The sequence below is a fragment of the Scyliorhinus torazame genome, chromosome 21, assembly GCF_047496885.1.
Source record: "Scyliorhinus torazame isolate Kashiwa2021f chromosome 21, sScyTor2.1, whole genome shotgun sequence".
Taxonomy (NCBI): Eukaryota; Metazoa; Chordata; class Chondrichthyes; order Carcharhiniformes; family Scyliorhinidae; genus Scyliorhinus; species Scyliorhinus torazame.
The window spans coordinates 122,248,773-122,264,867 of record NC_092727.1 but is presented as its reverse complement, the minus strand read 5'-3'; the positions used below and the strand labels follow the sequence as shown (position 1 = coordinate 122,264,867).

Genomic DNA, 16,095 nt, shown 5'->3' with positions numbered 1-16,095 from the left:
GCGTTAGGTTAAATGACTTCACAGAGCCCCAGAATTGCTACAGCACAGAATGAGGCCATTTGATCCATCATGTCTGCCCCAGCTCTCCGAATGAGCAATTCACTTCGTGCCATTCTACTACTTCTCCCCATATCCCTGCACATTCATCCTTTTCAGACAACAGTTTAATTCCCTTTCGGATGCTCCCATTGAACCTGACTTCACCATAATCTCAGGCACTGCACTGCAGACCTTAACCACTTGCTGCATGACGTGTTTTTTCTCAAATCACTTCTGCTTCTTTTGCCAATGATTTTAAATCGGTGCCCACTCATTCTCAATCCTTTCATGAGTGAGAACAGTTTCTCCCCATCTATTCTGCACCGCTCATGAATTTTAAATACCTCTGACAACTCTCTTCTCAGCCTTCTTTAGAAAACTGTCTCACTTCTCCAATCTATCTTCAGAACTGAACTTCCTCATCTCTGAAGCCATTCTTATGAGCCTTTTACTGCACTCTCTCCAATACTTTCACAGCCTTTGTGAAGTGCTTTACCCAGAGCTGGACACAATACACCAGCTGAGCCTGAGCTAATGTCTTATACAAGTTGAACATAATCTCCTTGCTCTTGTGCGCTATGCCACTAGTAATAAAATCAGGGATATTGTATGCTTTATTATCCATTCCCTCCACCTGTCCTGCCACCTTCAATGACTTATGCATAAATACAAGCAGGTCCCTCTGCTGCACCCCCTTTAGAATTGTATCCGTTATTTTATATCGGGCGCGATCTAACCGAATTGCAAGAGTTCCGTGTCAAAGAACAAACAAAGAACAACAAAGAACAAAGAAATGTACAGCACAGGAACAGGCCCTTCGGCCCTCCAAGCCCGTGCCGACCATACTGCCCGACTAAGCTACAATCTTCTACACTTCCTGGGTCCGTATCCTTCTATTCCCATCCTATTCATATATTTGTCAAGATGCCCCTTAAATGTCCCTATCGTCCCTGCCTCCACTACCTCCTCCGGTAGTGAGTTCCAGGCACCCACTACCCTCTGCGTAAAAAACTTGCCTCGTACATCTACTCTAAACTTTGCCCCTCTCACCTTAAACCTATGCCCCACCTATGTCGAGCATGTTTAGCCAGGCCTTCCCCGGCGCTCGCAGTACTGAGAAAGACCACACTATTGAACGGGACTTTGTTGCAATCCAGGGCCTCAGTTGGGAATGCCCCACCGAGGCCGCACTTAGTCCCAGTTTCCTGCACTGAAGAGCTCTGCTCAACAGAACTCTTAGTGCAGGAGGCGATCAGGATTCCATTTTTTAATGGCTTCCCGATCCTTCGAACACCCCCCAACACAACCCCAGGACCCCCGACTCACCGATAAAGTGGTTCTCAGCAGCCCCTCCCCCTCCCAAGCACCTCACTTCACAGTGCCTCTGCCAGCTCCACCAGGGCACTGCCAGGGTGGCAGTACCAGAGTGCCACCCTGCCCAGAGGACAACCACCTGGAGGCCTCCGATCCCCTGGGAGACACCCACTTCCAAGTGCCGATCCGTTCTGTCCCCATTTGTGGAAGCCAGCACAGAACGACGTGCGCCTAAAGTCTCAGAGGTGAAGGAGTTAGCTCCCAAAGCTTTGGTAGATCAGACGAGCTGCATATTATAGTCCTTCACTCTAATATGCAGATTTGCCATAATGGGTGGGATTCAGATCGCGACATCTCAGAGATCCCGTTAGATCTCGCAAGGCATGGAGAGGCAGGTAGATGCCGGAAGAGACAGGCGGCTGTTTGATTGTACCCATTGTCTCTCCATGTTCTTCCTAGCAAAGTGTTTCACCTCACATTTCCCTGTATTGAGAACTTCATCTGTCACCTATACCTCCCCCTCCACAAACCATTCCACCACCTTGTCTATGTCCTTTAAAAGCTCTACATTAGCTCCTCACAGGTTTCAGCACTTCAAAATCTAGTATCACCCACAAATTTTGTCCCTGCACTCCAAGATCTCAGTCATTAATATATGTCAGGAAGGGCAAGGGTCCCAACATCCCGTAACAGCCTCCCCGAACAGGCGCCGGAATGTGACGACTAGGGGCTTTTCACAGTAACTTCATTTGAAGCCTACTTGTGACAATAAGCGATTTTCATTTCATTTCTTTAGAACCCCAGTATGAATCTTCCTCCAGCCTGGAAAACATCCATTAATCACTACTCTCTGTTTTCTGTCACTTAACCCAATTTCATATCTACGTTGCTATTGTCACCTTCATTCCATGAGCTCTAACTTTGTTCACAAGTCTGTTGTGCGGCATTTTATTAAATGCCTTTTGGAAGTCCATGTACACCACATCAACTGCATTGCTCTCATCAACCCCCTCTGTTATGTCACCCAAAAAGTCCAGAACGTTGGGCTTCCTACTGTGTTCCTGCACCTCCTACCCACCAACTATTTTACACTGGTGTGGGAGAGGACCAGCCTTTCCCCAATTAAGGCCCATAACTGGCTAATTACTGACCACAAGGGGCTGTTTCTTGCCCAGCCTCAATTTGTAGGCAGTTGGAGGGTTTCCCGGGTGTGGGGAAAGTCTGAAAATGATCAGGTTTAGTTAGGTGTCAGGTGGGAAGGGATGGGGAGCATCCATCAGAAATCCCCTTTTAACTTTGGGGCCTCCCCTCCCCTTAAGGTCTGGTGTCCGCTGGACCTCCCCCCCCCCCCCCCAACTCCCCTAGCCTCTACCCCGATATCCCAATCCTTTCCTAACCACCCAACTGGCCGCCCCTACCCTCCTTACCCAGAGGCCAGAAAAACTGAAATTTCTGTCCACTCCCAGGACCTGGGCTCCATGAACCTCAGCGTCTGTCCACTGCAGCTTCTGTCGCTGGCCGGACTAGAGAGCTGCCGGCCAATCAGACTTTCCGGCATCTCTCAGCGGCAGGACTTCCTCCCAAGTGAGGGGCGGAGGTTGTACCTGCAGCCAGTACACGTCCATTGGAGCGTGAAATGGCTGCAAGACCGGCAGTGTCGGCGGGAAATCCCACCATCCGAAATATCCTGGCCCAAATCCTGAGTAATAGCAAAGTTCCAGAAAAATGGACCCGTTGTCAACTACATAATTGGCACCTTGGGTAAGAAGAAATGGTTCCATTTGCTTTAGCTCCCAAACTGTATTCACAATAAATGGGTAAATAGCAAGTGGGCTGGGATTTGTGCTTTTAAAAAATACAACGGTTCCAAGAAGGGCGGGGTGGTCAACGTAGTGAAAGCTGCTGCAAAATGTCTTCTGATCATTGCTTCCGAGGAGAGTGTGCAGCTCTGTGCTATGAGTTTATCAATATGATGACAATGAGTGAAGAGTGTGTGTTACGTGGACCACATTTTGTATTATTTTGGACCCACCGACCTCCAGCATTTCAATGTGGTGCAGTAAGTGAAGACACAGTGTGGGACACGGATGCTATAAATGAGCTAAGTGTTCAGTCTATAACCGTCTGCATATTTTCTGTTTTGAAGAAGGAGGCCACGGCCTTGAAGTCTTGAAGTTTTTTAAAAAAAAGTCAAATTTCCTCGAGAATGTTGGCAGGCACGACTCCGCGTTTCTTCCCGCTGAAAACCTTGACGAAGCCGCTGGTCTCCTCGCCTCGCCCCACACAGATCTGGAAAGGGGAAAACACCCAACATTTTATTCAGCACCCTTCAGTGTAACAAATGTCCCCCAAAATGCTTTGGAGTTGGGTCGCGTTCAAAGACTGGTAGGCAAAACAATTGAACAATTAGGAGACCGTCATAATACCATAAATTATAGGAGCGGAAGTAAGGCCATTCGGCCCATCGAGTCCACTCCACCATTCAATCATGGCTGATTTCAACTCCATTTACCCGCTCTCTCTCCATAGCCCTTAATTCCTCGAGAAATCAAGAATTTATCAACTTCTGTCTTAAAGACACTCAACGTCCCGGCCTCCACCGCCCTCTGTGGCAATGAATTCCACAGACCCACCACTCTCTGGCTGAATAAATTTCTCCTCATCTCTGTTCTAAAGTGACTCCCTTTTATTCTAAGGCTGTGCCCCCAGGTCCTAGTCTCCCCTGCTAATGGAATCAACTTCCCTACGTCCACCCTATCTAAGCCATTCATTATCTTGTAAGTTTCTATTAGATCTCCCCTCAACCTCCTAAACTCCAATGAATATAATCCCAGAATCCTCAGACGTTCATCGTATGTTAGGCCTACCATTCCTGGGATCATCCGTGTGAATCTCCGCTGGACCCGCTCCAGTGCCATTATGTCCTTCCTGAGGTGTGGGGCCCAAAATTGCTCACAGTATTCACAATGGGGCCTAACTAATGCTTTATAAAGCTTCAGAAGTACATCCCTGCTTTTATATTCCAAGCCTCTTGAGATAAATGAGATCAAAGAGGTAATTCTCCAGATGAGGCTAATTAGGCGCTAAAAGGGCGATGTTGTTGAGTCAATAGGCACGGCTGAGGTAGTAAATGAGCACTTTGCATCTGACGTCACGAGGAACGAGGCTGCCGCCAATGAGCATTAAAGGAGATAATAGCCATATTGGATTATCATATCATAGAATTTACAGAAGGAGGCCATTCGGCCCATCGAGTATGCACCGGCTCTTGGAAAGAGCATCCTACCCAAGGTCAACACCTCCACCCTATCCCCATAACCCAGTAACCCCACCCAACACTAAGGGCAATTTTGGACACTAAGGGCAATTTATCATAGCCAATCCACCTAACCTGCACATCTTTTGGACTGTGGGAGGAAACCGGAGCACCCGGAGGAAACCCACGCACACACGGGGAAGATGTGCAGACTCCGCACAGACAGTGACCCAAGCCGGAATCGAACCTGGGACCCTGGAGCTGTGAAGCAATTGTGCTATCCACAATGCTACCGTGCTGCCCCACTGGATGGGGACAAAAATAGAGAACGTGGAGGTAATTAATAAGATTGACAGTATTCAAATACGAAAGTCGCCAGGTCTAGATGGGTTGTATACCAGATCACTATAGGAAGAGCAAGGCTTGAAATTGCAGAGCCTCTGCTCCAATTTTACACTTCTCTTTAGATATGGGGGAGCTGCCAGAGGACTAGATGATTGCAAATGTTACATCCGCATTCAGAAATAAGAGGGATAAATCTGCGAGTTCCAACTCCAACTCTCTTTCCACATCTAGTGGTGTATCAAGGCAGACTTTTGTCTGTATCTATTCGCTATGATTCCTGGAGCAGGTCACTTGCCTCTCGTCAGAGGCTAATAACTTGAGGGGCTCTGCTCCGCATCTCTGTGGCTGACCAGGAGTCTGTCCCGCTCTTACCGTCAGCCATTGGTGTGTTTGGAAGGATTTGCAGGTTGACACACAACCGGTTTTAAAAATAAAAAAAATTTAGAGTAGCCAATTATTTTTTCTTTTCCAATTAAGGGGCAATTTAGCGTGGCCAACCCACCTACCCTGCACGTCTTTGGGTTGTGGGGCGAAAGACACGGGGAGAATATGCGGACTCCACACGGACATTGACCCAGGGCCGGGATTCAAACCTGGGTCCTCAGCGCCGCAGTCCCAGTGCTAACCATTGCGCCACATGCCACCCCACACTCAAACCTGTTTGACCGCATTCTGGACGAACATTCCTTGACCATCAAGTCCTGGGGCGGGACTCAAACCTGGGACTCCTGGCTCAAAGGGAGGGATGCTACCCACTGTCCCACAAGGTCTAACCTGACAGCTACAGACTGGTAAATTTAACACTGGTGCTGGGAAATGTTAGTAATAACTTTAACAATAATAATCCTTGACAAAATTAAGTGGCACTTGGAAAAGTATGTGCTGCTAAATGAAAGTCAACACAAATGTGTTAAAGGTAAATAACGTTTGGCTAACTTGACCAACCTTTGGTGAGGGTAATGTGATTAGTGTTGTGCAGATGAACTTTCAGAAGGTGTTTCACAAAGTACCACGTAGTAGTCATGTTCGCAAAATGAAAGCCTATTGGATTAAAAGGGCTAGTGGTAGAATGGATACAAAATTGGCTGAGAGGCAGTTCCAATTGGTGAGCGGTTGTTTTTGGACTGGATGGAATAGTGTTCCCCAGGGCTCATAATTGGACCACTGCTCTGTTTGATACGCATCAATGGCCTGTACTCGGGTATAATTCCAAAGTTTGCAAATTGTACATAACTCAGATGTAGTAAACAATGAGGATGATGGTAACAGACTTCAGGAGGATGTAGACAGATTGGTTCTATATATAGGATTTCTGAAGGAACAAAGCATTAGTGTAGTGAGTCTGAAATACACGCCCCTTCGGGCTCTTATCCTGCAGTTTCACATCTGTTTTGCTGCTCTGGATTTTGCACAAACAAGTCAAGCAGATAGCGCTGAAATTGTAGGTTAGATCTCTCCAGGGGATCGAATCACGGGTTACACCAATTGATTTCTTCCACCCAGCCAATCCCTACCAGCACATGATGTGTTATTTGTCACCCCCAAGGATACATATCATTCCAAATATAGAAATAAAGGTGCAAGGTGTGGAATATTGGAACTAGTGTAAAGTTTTGGGATGTGGATAAAGATGTTGGCTATGGTTTGGATGCATTCCTGGAGCGCAAATGACCAAGGATCTCCCTTCAACCTCCCCAATTCTGTGCTCTATCTATTGATTGACTGGTTCGCCAACACATCTGTCCCAGCGCTGCCCATTTCTGATGAATGAAGAGCCACCCAAATGGCATTCACCCACGCACACACCCAACCCCCTCCAATCTCCAATAACTCAGAAGAACCTTTGAAGACAATGAAATCCCACTTTTTTTGATGTTGGACGATAGTCCCTGGAGCAGTCCCTGGCGGGTTGGTGACCCTCAATGCGAACTGTTGTGACCGGTACCCATGTCGGGAAGGTTTGCATTCAACAAATGCTGCTAGGTAAGAGCCCACAGAGATAAAAGCAAAAGCGCAATGTGTGCATTAGTCCTGACATTGTATTCTTTTCATTGATTATTACCTGGTTACTTAATAATCTTTATACCAGTGAAGATCAGCGGTCTTTCTGCTACAATTCCATTGGGACTGGAAGCTGAGAACAGAATGTGTCCTGAGCTTTTACACAGATCCAGTTGTGTTTACAATGGGACCCGGGGTCAGTACCAGTGTTCGGCTCTGATATCACCGTGTAGCTGAAACTGGCAGGCAACCAGAACCATTTACATAAAACAGCAATGGACCATCTGCTGCAGTGTCCTGTTAAACACAGCTTCTAATCCAAAGTCACTGGCTAGGCATATAAATTAAAAGTATAATCTGGATGTTGCAGTAACGACCTTACAATATGGCTGCTTATTAATAGACCAAGGATTATGACAGTGACCTCCCTCTGATCCACCATTACTCATCTTACACAAATAACAAAATTAATTCATCTGAATACTTAAGGTTGTATTTCATTGTCGAAAATGGAAATGAAAATTCTAATCACTCTCCTCCACTTGGACGTGAAGCTTTAGTTGACCTTTGTTTTCACTTGACAGTTAATTCTGTTTTTATTTTTGGCGGTTTAAGACAAACCTTTGACTTCAGGTAAAGTGTTGAGCCCTTTCCACTAATAGTTAATCAGCAATCAAATAGAAATTTAAACTTTGCAGATAGATTTACCATTTTTAAATTTACATTTCAGGTAACGGCTGGAAACCATCCTACTGATCAGGGGCGTCATTCTCTGACCCCCCGCCGGGTCGGAGAATCGCCGGGGGCTGCTGTGAATCCCGCCCCCGCCGGTTGCCAAAGTCTCCGGCACCGGAGATTCGGCGGGGGCAGGAATCGCGCCGCGCCGGTTGGCGGGCCCCCCCGCTCGATTCTCCGGCCCAGATGGGCCGAAGTCCTGCCGATAAATTGCCTGTCCCGCCGGCGTAAATTAAAGCACCTATTTACCGGTGGGACAAGGCGGCGCGGGCGGGCTCCGGTGTCCTGGGGGGGGGGGGCGCGGGGCGATCTGACCCCGGGGGGGTGCCCCCACGGTGGCCTGGCCCGCGATCGGGGCCCACCGATCCGCGGGCGGGCCTGTGCCGTGGGGGCACTCTTTCCCTTCCGCCTCCGCCACGGTCTCCACCATGGCGGAGGCGGAAGAGACTCCCTCCACTGCGCATGCGCGGGAAACTTTCAGCGGCCGCTGACGCTCCCGCGCATGCGCCGCCCCGATATGTCATTTCCGCGCCAGCTGGCGGGGCAACAAAGGCCGTTTCCGCCAGCTGGCGGTGCAGAAATTCCCCCGGTGTCGGCCTAGCCCCTCAATGTTGGGGCTCGGCCCCCCAAGATGCGGAGCATTCCGCACCTTTGGGGCGGCGCAATGCCCGTCTGATTGGCGCCGTTTTGGGCGCCAGTCGGTGGACATCGCGCCGTTTCGGGAGAATTTCGCCCCAGATCAGTATGTCGAAAGAAAGTTAGAGGATTTCATTTTTGTTTCAACCATCCTTAAGCTCGACAGCAAGATGGATCTCGAGGTTTAGATAATGTAGACACAGCAAGGTTGTTCCTTTAGCTGATGGTCCGAGGACTCGGGGGGGGGGGGGGGGGGGGGTTATGGGAAAGAGATACAAGGAGAATGTGAGGAAGGGCCCGTTCAGGGTAGCAAGTGATAATGACCTGGGGCTCATTGCTCCTGAGGGTGGTGGGAATGAAGATGATTCATGATTTTAAAAGGAACTGGATGGGCACTTGGAGTTTAACTTGCAAGGTTACAAGGAATCAGCATGGACTCAATGGGCCAAATGGTCTCCTTCTGTACTGGACCTTATGGCCTAGATTTTCATCATCAAAATGGGTAGGGGTATCAGGAAATTTCCCAGCTCGGCCTGCCTACCTTGGGGGAAAGTGCGCGTGAAGAAGAGATCATCATTGTTGGGATGGGCTGCGGCCTGGTTGTCAGGCTGGCTGACCGAGGGAGGGGGAAGCGAGGTGGCCGCCACAGGGAGTGCTGCGTGCGGGGGCAGTCTTGGTGCTGTGGGGCTTTGCCCCTCCCTCCCAGTGAAACAAATTACACCAAAGGCCTTCCAGTACTCACCCTTCAAACCGCCTTCACCCTCCAAACACACTCCACACCTCTTGTATCTTCTCATGCCTCCTATGCCAAGCCCTGCTCTTCCACACTATTTCTTAGGCTCCTGATGCCCCTTATGCCAAGGTATGACACTTCCATGCCCACTGACCCACTCTACACTTACTAGAAACAATGAATCACATAGGGTATAGAAGTACGTATTAAGAAAAAGTTTCTAAAAGGTAATCCATTGATATCTTTCTCCTATGCTTGAAAACAAAAGTCTGGGCTGCAAGCTAATGAAAGAACATTAGAAGGAGGAGCAGGAGTAGGCAATTCAGCCCCACAAAGCTGCTCCGCCATTTAATATTATTCAATGTTAATCTAATCTCGGCCTCATCTCCAACTTCCTGCCCACTCCTCATAACCCTTTGTAATCATAATCCCGCTACTTATTTTAAAAATGGGCGGGATACTCCGACCCCGGGCCGGGTCGGAGAATCGCTGAGGGGGGGGGGGGGGGGCGCAATTCACGCGACGCTGGTTCGTCGATTTTCCGGTCACGGCACGGCGCCTGTCGGGGGCGGCTCTACGCGCCCCCCCCCCCCCCCCCCCGCCCCCTGGCGATTCTCTGTGCGGAATGGGCCGAGAGGCCGCTGAGATAGGCCAAGTCTCGCCGGCGTAGTTCACATGTGGTCCTACCCGGTGGGACCTCGGTGGCGTACATCCTGCGGGGGGTGGCCTGGTTGGTGGGGGGGGGGGGGGCTAGTGGGGAGAGGGGTGATCTGCCCCAGAGGTGCCTCCACCGTGGCCAGGCCCACAATTGGGGCCTACCGATCGGCGGGCTAGCTTCCCCTGGTGGGGGCCTCTTTTACTCCGCGCCGGGCCACTGTAGCTCTCCGCCATGTTGCGTCGGGGCCGGCGCAGAGAAGCCAACTAGCGCGCATGCATGAGATCGCGCCGGCCGCAGCGCGCATGCGCAGACCTGCGGCGCCCGTATCGGCAGCTGGAGCTGCGCGAGTCACTCCAGTGCTGTGCTGTCCCCCTGTAGGACGCAGGATCGCTTCTCCTGGGGGCCTGTTGATGTTGTCATAAAACGCGACGGCGTTTACGACGGCATCAACACTTAGCCTCAGGATCAGAGAATCCCGTCCCCTATCTATCTCCTCAAATATGTTTACTGTTCAGTTCCCCACTGCACTCTGGGGTAGAGAATTCCATGGATTCATGACCCTTTGAGTGAAGTGATTCCTCCTCATTTCAGTTACAAATCTGCCACCCCTTAGACTAAAATAAAAATGTCAATCATCCAGGCTCTTTCAAAAACAGAAACTCTTGAAACCACTTAACTTGTGTAAACAGACATTGTGAAATTGACCACAGACACCAGAGAGCCTGTGATGTCAATAAAACAATGTTTCGTCTGAGGCATCGGTGTTCTCATGTTATAATAGCAGTCTGGCCTCTCAGCCAAGCATTCATAATGATGGGATCCTTCACAAGGGCTGCTTAATGTGCATTATTCATGTGATAATACCCCCAAAAATGTCCTTTCTGCCGAGATGTGATAAGATGTGAACACGACGCCGGGATGCCCCAGATCCAGGGGGTAATAGATGGCACGCATGTCACCTTGCGCTCATTGAGCTGTCTAAGAATGTTCTACGTCAACAGGAAGGGGTCGAACTCCCTGAACATCCAGCTCGTGTGCGACCGTCACGTGACAATTATGCACGTGTGTGTACTCTTCCCAGGGAGTGTGCACGACAGCTACATCCTGGGGCAGTCAGACATCCCCAGCCTCTTCGAGGACCACCCCTGGATGGCCGGTTGGCTCTTGGGGGATAAGGGGCACCCGCTCAGGACCTGGCTAATGACGCCAGTACGGAGGCCGGTGACCGATGCGGAGACCCGATACAACGAGGCCCATGCGGCCACCCGAGATGTCATTGAGCAGTGTGTTGGACTCCACAAGATGCCGTTCCAATACCTTGACAGCTCTGATGGTGCCCTGCAGTACACCCCCTCCGTAGGGTCGCCCACTTTGTGATGGTCTGCTGTGTCATCTACAACCTGGCATAGCAGTGGGGTGACGGCTGGAGGTGGAGGGGGGGGAACATGTGACCACCTCAGAGGAAGAGGGTGAGGATGAGGAGGTGCCGGACCAGGAGGGGCTGGAGGATGAGCACAGGGAGGACCCGAAGCACCAGATGGCAGATGGAGAACAGGCACGGAGGCGAGGATCCAGCAATCCCGGAGGACCAGCGAGGCCCCCGTCCTCACCCGCTTCACAGAGGAGGATTTGAACTCATCCCCTCCTCACTTTCCTACCCTCCAGCCTCCCTCTCCCCGCCCTAACCCGCTGAGTGCTGGTGCGTCTCTATATACATCATAGTGAGTGCTCGCCCTCACCCATCACCTACATGTGGTGTGCCTGGGGTGGGGGGGGGGGGGGGGGCGGCTTTTTTTAATGCTGTGCGCATGTGTCCCCAACTGCCCCAATGGTGCCGCCCCACTCTCCCAGCCCCTCCCCCAACTCCAACCGTCCCAACCTCAACGCACCCTCTCTCTATCTCCCCTCCGCCCTCCCAGTGATCCTCCACCTGCCCACCTGGGACATGCCCTGCAGTGCCTCATCAAGGTCCACTGGGTCATGGGACACATCCCCCAGCAACTGGAACATGCTGGCGAGGTGCACAGCCTTGGCCCAAAGCCAACTGAGTGAAGCCTGGGACGCCTCCAATCATGCTGCCGACATGCACCAGGCTCTCCACTGCGATCGTCACCCTAGCAGTGTTGGCCTCGGTACCACGCATTATTGGCGCCATCTCCTGTGCCCATAGCCTCGGGGCCTCCACCAATCGGCTCCGGACCTGCTGGAATGTCGCTGACATTCCCCTCGGAATCTCTCGGTCACTCCCTACCATCTGCATCAGCTCCGTCCGGGTAAACCTGGTCGAGAGGCTCAGCATCTGACTGGGACCCAACTGGGTCCTGGGATCCAGCAGACCTCCGACTGCTGCCTCGCCCTGGGGGGTTCGTGCCTCCGCCTGATGTGCATCGGCAACTGTGTGGTGCTCACCAGATTGTGCCCCAGAAACCTGTCCACTACCGTCGCCCACCAAGGTGTGCGTCTCTGTGCTGGTGTAGGGTGGGGATGATAGTTGTGCCATAAATATGCTGGTGTCCTCGGAGCTCCCCTCTGGGGTGTTCTCATGGGAGGGGGGGGTGGAGTATGGGGGCGATGGAGTGTCTGATGGGTATGGGGAGAAGGGGCGTTCGGAGAGTGGGTGGGGAGGGCAACTGAGATCAACTAAGCCAGGACATTTCCATTTGCCAGCAGTTCAACAGTGACACTCGTGGGCTGTACAGTTGAGTGGTACACCAGGGAGGGACATCTGACCACGCTTCCAGTCAGGGCGTTCCTGTTCTATTGTCTTTTTAAAGCTTTCACTGACCTGTAATTCTTTTAGGGGCAACTGCCCCTGCTCTTTGCTGCCCTGGAATGTTGTGTTGCATTGCCAAACTCTTTCTCCAGGCCGGACACGCTGAACAAAATTTGCAGGGAAGAACCCGACTCTCTCCCCGATTTTGCCCTGGAACAAAGCAGAAGAGAGCGGCTTAAGAATTCGGAGATTCTTTGCCGAACACACACTGGGCAGTTCTCGAACAATGTTGATCGGTTTTTTTCCAACCAGTCCTTGGGGTAATGGATGAAAATCAATCATTAAACAGCAGGCGGCGTATTGTAGACCGGGATGCTACGCGTGGTTTCTCTTTTAATGTTCAATGTAACATCAGAGTAAGAGATGGTCCAATTACAGAGCTCCCACATGACACCATCACCGCATCATCTAAAATGTAAGCAATTAAGCGCCACTGTGAAAAATATCTTTGCAACAGTGAATGTCCAAAGCCTTCAGCCATTTCCTTGATATTATAGAACGGTTTGAAGTAGGGGCTCTTTGTAAGTCAGACTCTTTTTGCCATGGAATTCAATACAATTATTCTGTGGGGCAGATTTCGCAGAGCCCACAGCAGCAGAAGAATAACAGAAATGGAACAATTGCTTAAAAGAAATAGTTAGCACTTCATTTTCGGGCCTCGACTCGATGGGTCGCACGCCTGCCTCTGATTCAGAAGCTCAAGGGTTGAAGCTTCACTCTAAAGACTTTAGCACTTAATTCAGATTGAGGGTCCTGTGCAGTGCAGAGGGAACGTTGCGCAGTCAGAGGAGCCATCGTTCGAGTGAGGCCTCTAAATCAAGATGCAAGTCAAAGATTCCAGGCCATTATCTCGAAGAAGAGCACTGAAACGGATTGACTGGTCATTATTCTATTGCTGTTTATGGGATCTTGCTGTGTAGTTATTGGCTGCCCCCATTCCCTACTTTCCAACAGCAACCACATTTCAAAAGGTACTCCATTTGGGGTGCTTTGAGGTTGTGAAAGGCAGCATGTAAAGGAAAGTATACATTTAATGATTTCTTAAGTATCCAGGCCAGTGCTTGTCGACAGGCAGTTGCAAATGAGTAAATACATTAGTTGGAATTAATGATGTAACATGAAAAGCTGACATGGTTCTGAGGTTAAAACACCCACCAGTATCTGAAAGGCTTCTTATTAAAGCAGGGTGAGTATTAAGGGAGGAAATTACTGCGGTAGTGATAAAGGAATAGATTCCTTTTACTGTAGGGATTGCAAGAGACAAGTCATTAAACACTTGCACAACAAAGAACACGTTTTGAAAGAGCAAAGAGAGGAAGCAAAAGTACAGCGTAACTAGACAAAAGATCGACCATTATTGTCAAACAATTTGTTCAATGATTTAAGGGTCATAAAGAAACATTATGAACTGCACATGAACTAAACATTAAAAGAAAATTGTATTAGAAAGAGGTAAAACACAGTCAGTTATGCTTATCTTCATTGTGAGGTACCATGGACCAGCCACGAATAAGCAGCACTCGACTCTACCTACGAGGGAGCGGCGTGTATGATCTGGGCGGCACGGGAGCACAGTGGTTAGCACTGTTGCTTCACCGCTCCAGGGTCCCAGATTCTATTCCCCGCTGGGTCACTGTCTGTGTGGAGTCTGCACGTTCTCCCCGTGTCTGCGTGGGTTTCCTCCGGGTGCTCCGGTTTCCTCCCACAAGTCCCGAAAGCCGTGCTGTTAGGTAATTTGGACATTCTGAATTCTCTGTGTACCCGAACAGGCGCTGGAATGTGGCAACTAGGGGCTTTTCACAGTAACTTCATTGCAGTGTTAATGTAAGCCTACATAATAAAGATTATTATTATGGGGTCGTAATGACTGATGTTAATTGCCGGTCATATTATTCCTATCTTTTCAAATCAATTTTTAATTAAAGATCTGGGAAGGAATTATTCAGGAAAGGACGCGGAACATTGAGCCACATTCTCGTGATGTTCAAACCAATACTCCGACTCTGCTGCCCCTGAAAATCAGGTGAACCCGATGATGCAACAACGCCACCCCAGGATTTATCTTAATTCTGGGCAGCATCTACACATTGGCATATGGGAGCTCTGAAACAGGTCCTTCACCCTGAATTCAGAAATCTCACCAGGCTGATTTTAATATCTGAAAATGGTCTTCCTGCCCAAATCTCATGGTAATAAGGTTGATGGACGGGAGTGGGATGGTCTCTGTTGGGACCCAACATAATGGAGCCCTGCATAAGACAAAGGGTTGGCCGGTGGTGGGATGGATACCGGTGTACCGAGAGCTGAGGAAGGAGAAATTTAGGAATTTCTTCCAAGGTCTGGAGGAACACTTCTGGTTCTAACCCAGGAATGGTCCCGAGGGAAAAAAAATCCTTGTTGCACAAGCAGCTGATGGATGTTGTGCAATATGAGCAAGAGTAAGAAGATTCAGAGACTCTCTCTTAACGCCAGTCAATGTTTGACTGCAGCAACTAATTAGGTGCAGACAAGAGCAATGAGATAGTCTGGCAGGATAAAGTTTGTGTAATCGAGTGGTGCGCTGGCAGCATGCAGAGTTGTTGAGTGGTGATGAGTTCAGCGACGCTGAATTACTAGCAGACCCGAAAGGAATGCAATGTAACAAACGCACAGGAAAGGACAAGAGACGATGAAAAAAAGTCCTGCCTGCTTTTTGTATTGTCATTTGAACTAATGGGCCCTCTGTAAATCAGAGCAGTACTTATTAATGCTGGTCGTGCATGTCTCGACCTGTCTATACATCTCCCTCTGCGAATAATTTGAAATAAATGTCAGGCCATCTTCACACAGCGTCACGGTTCCTGCAGGATTAATTAGGCACCAGGCGCATGTAATCAGTCACTGTTACCACCCCAACTAATAGCTCCCTGGAATTCTAAAAAGTAGCAGAACAAGTAAGTTCGAATCTATTACAAAGTGTAGGAGGAGAATGTGGTAGTGATGGTTAGGGTTGTCAGCTCTTATTGAACATATTTTCTGCAAGATTCATGGTAGGTCTTTGTACCTCCAACACTCCACCCTCAGATCCCCACCTTGGATTGTCTAAAACATCCATCCTCTTTGTCATGATATTCAAACACACACATCATGATAGACACACCAACAGACAAATCAGAACACACAACGCCTCAACCAATCACAGACAAGGACAGGGACAGTATAAAAGGACAAACACGACACCTGGTGGCCAGTAGAGCTGGAGACCAGGACAAGGACAGGACCTGTTACACTACACACTCAGGGAAACACCACGTGCAGAGTATCCAGACCGAATTGTATAAAGCAGTTGAAATAAAATAGAGTTGTACCAAATACAACTGTGTTGGCTCATCTATGCATCAGAGCACACTCATGGTTTAAGGCCTTTTCCCAGCAGTTCAAAAACAAACAGACAGCACATTGCTGGGGAGATGCTTCTTGATTGCCTGAAGACATCTTTTCTCCCCCCATTTCCTTCAGTTTTTGTAAAGAATAAATTTCAGCGTTCAAACAACCCCCCCCCCCCCCCAAAAAAAAATACTAAACAGTCCAACGATTCTTCTGCTGGGTTGTCGATTAATCTTTCA

At 49.5% G+C, this 16,095-nt stretch overlaps 1 protein-coding gene across 2 annotated transcripts in view; it reads right to left on the bottom strand.

The window, feature by feature from the left end:
- Positions 1-2,723: 2,723 nt before the first annotated feature.
- Positions 2,724-16,095, bottom strand: part of LOC140398595 (SH3 and cysteine-rich domain-containing protein 2-like) — a 126,151-nt gene continuing 112,779 nt past the window's right edge. The window contains exons 10-12 of one of the 2 annotated variants that reach the window (XR_011937511.1): positions 12,503-12,640; positions 3,003-3,642; positions 2,724-2,957 (exon numbers count right to left, since the gene is read on the bottom strand). Coding sequence is in view for 1 of the 2 variants with exons in the window: in XM_072487430.1 (XP_072343531.1) it covers positions 3,544-3,642; positions 12,503-12,640 (237 nt within the window). In the remaining variant the exon portion in view is untranslated. Of the gene's footprint in view, positions 3,643-12,502; positions 12,641-16,095 lie in introns of both variants that reach the window. The other variant, XM_072487430.1, reaches the window with a different exon arrangement.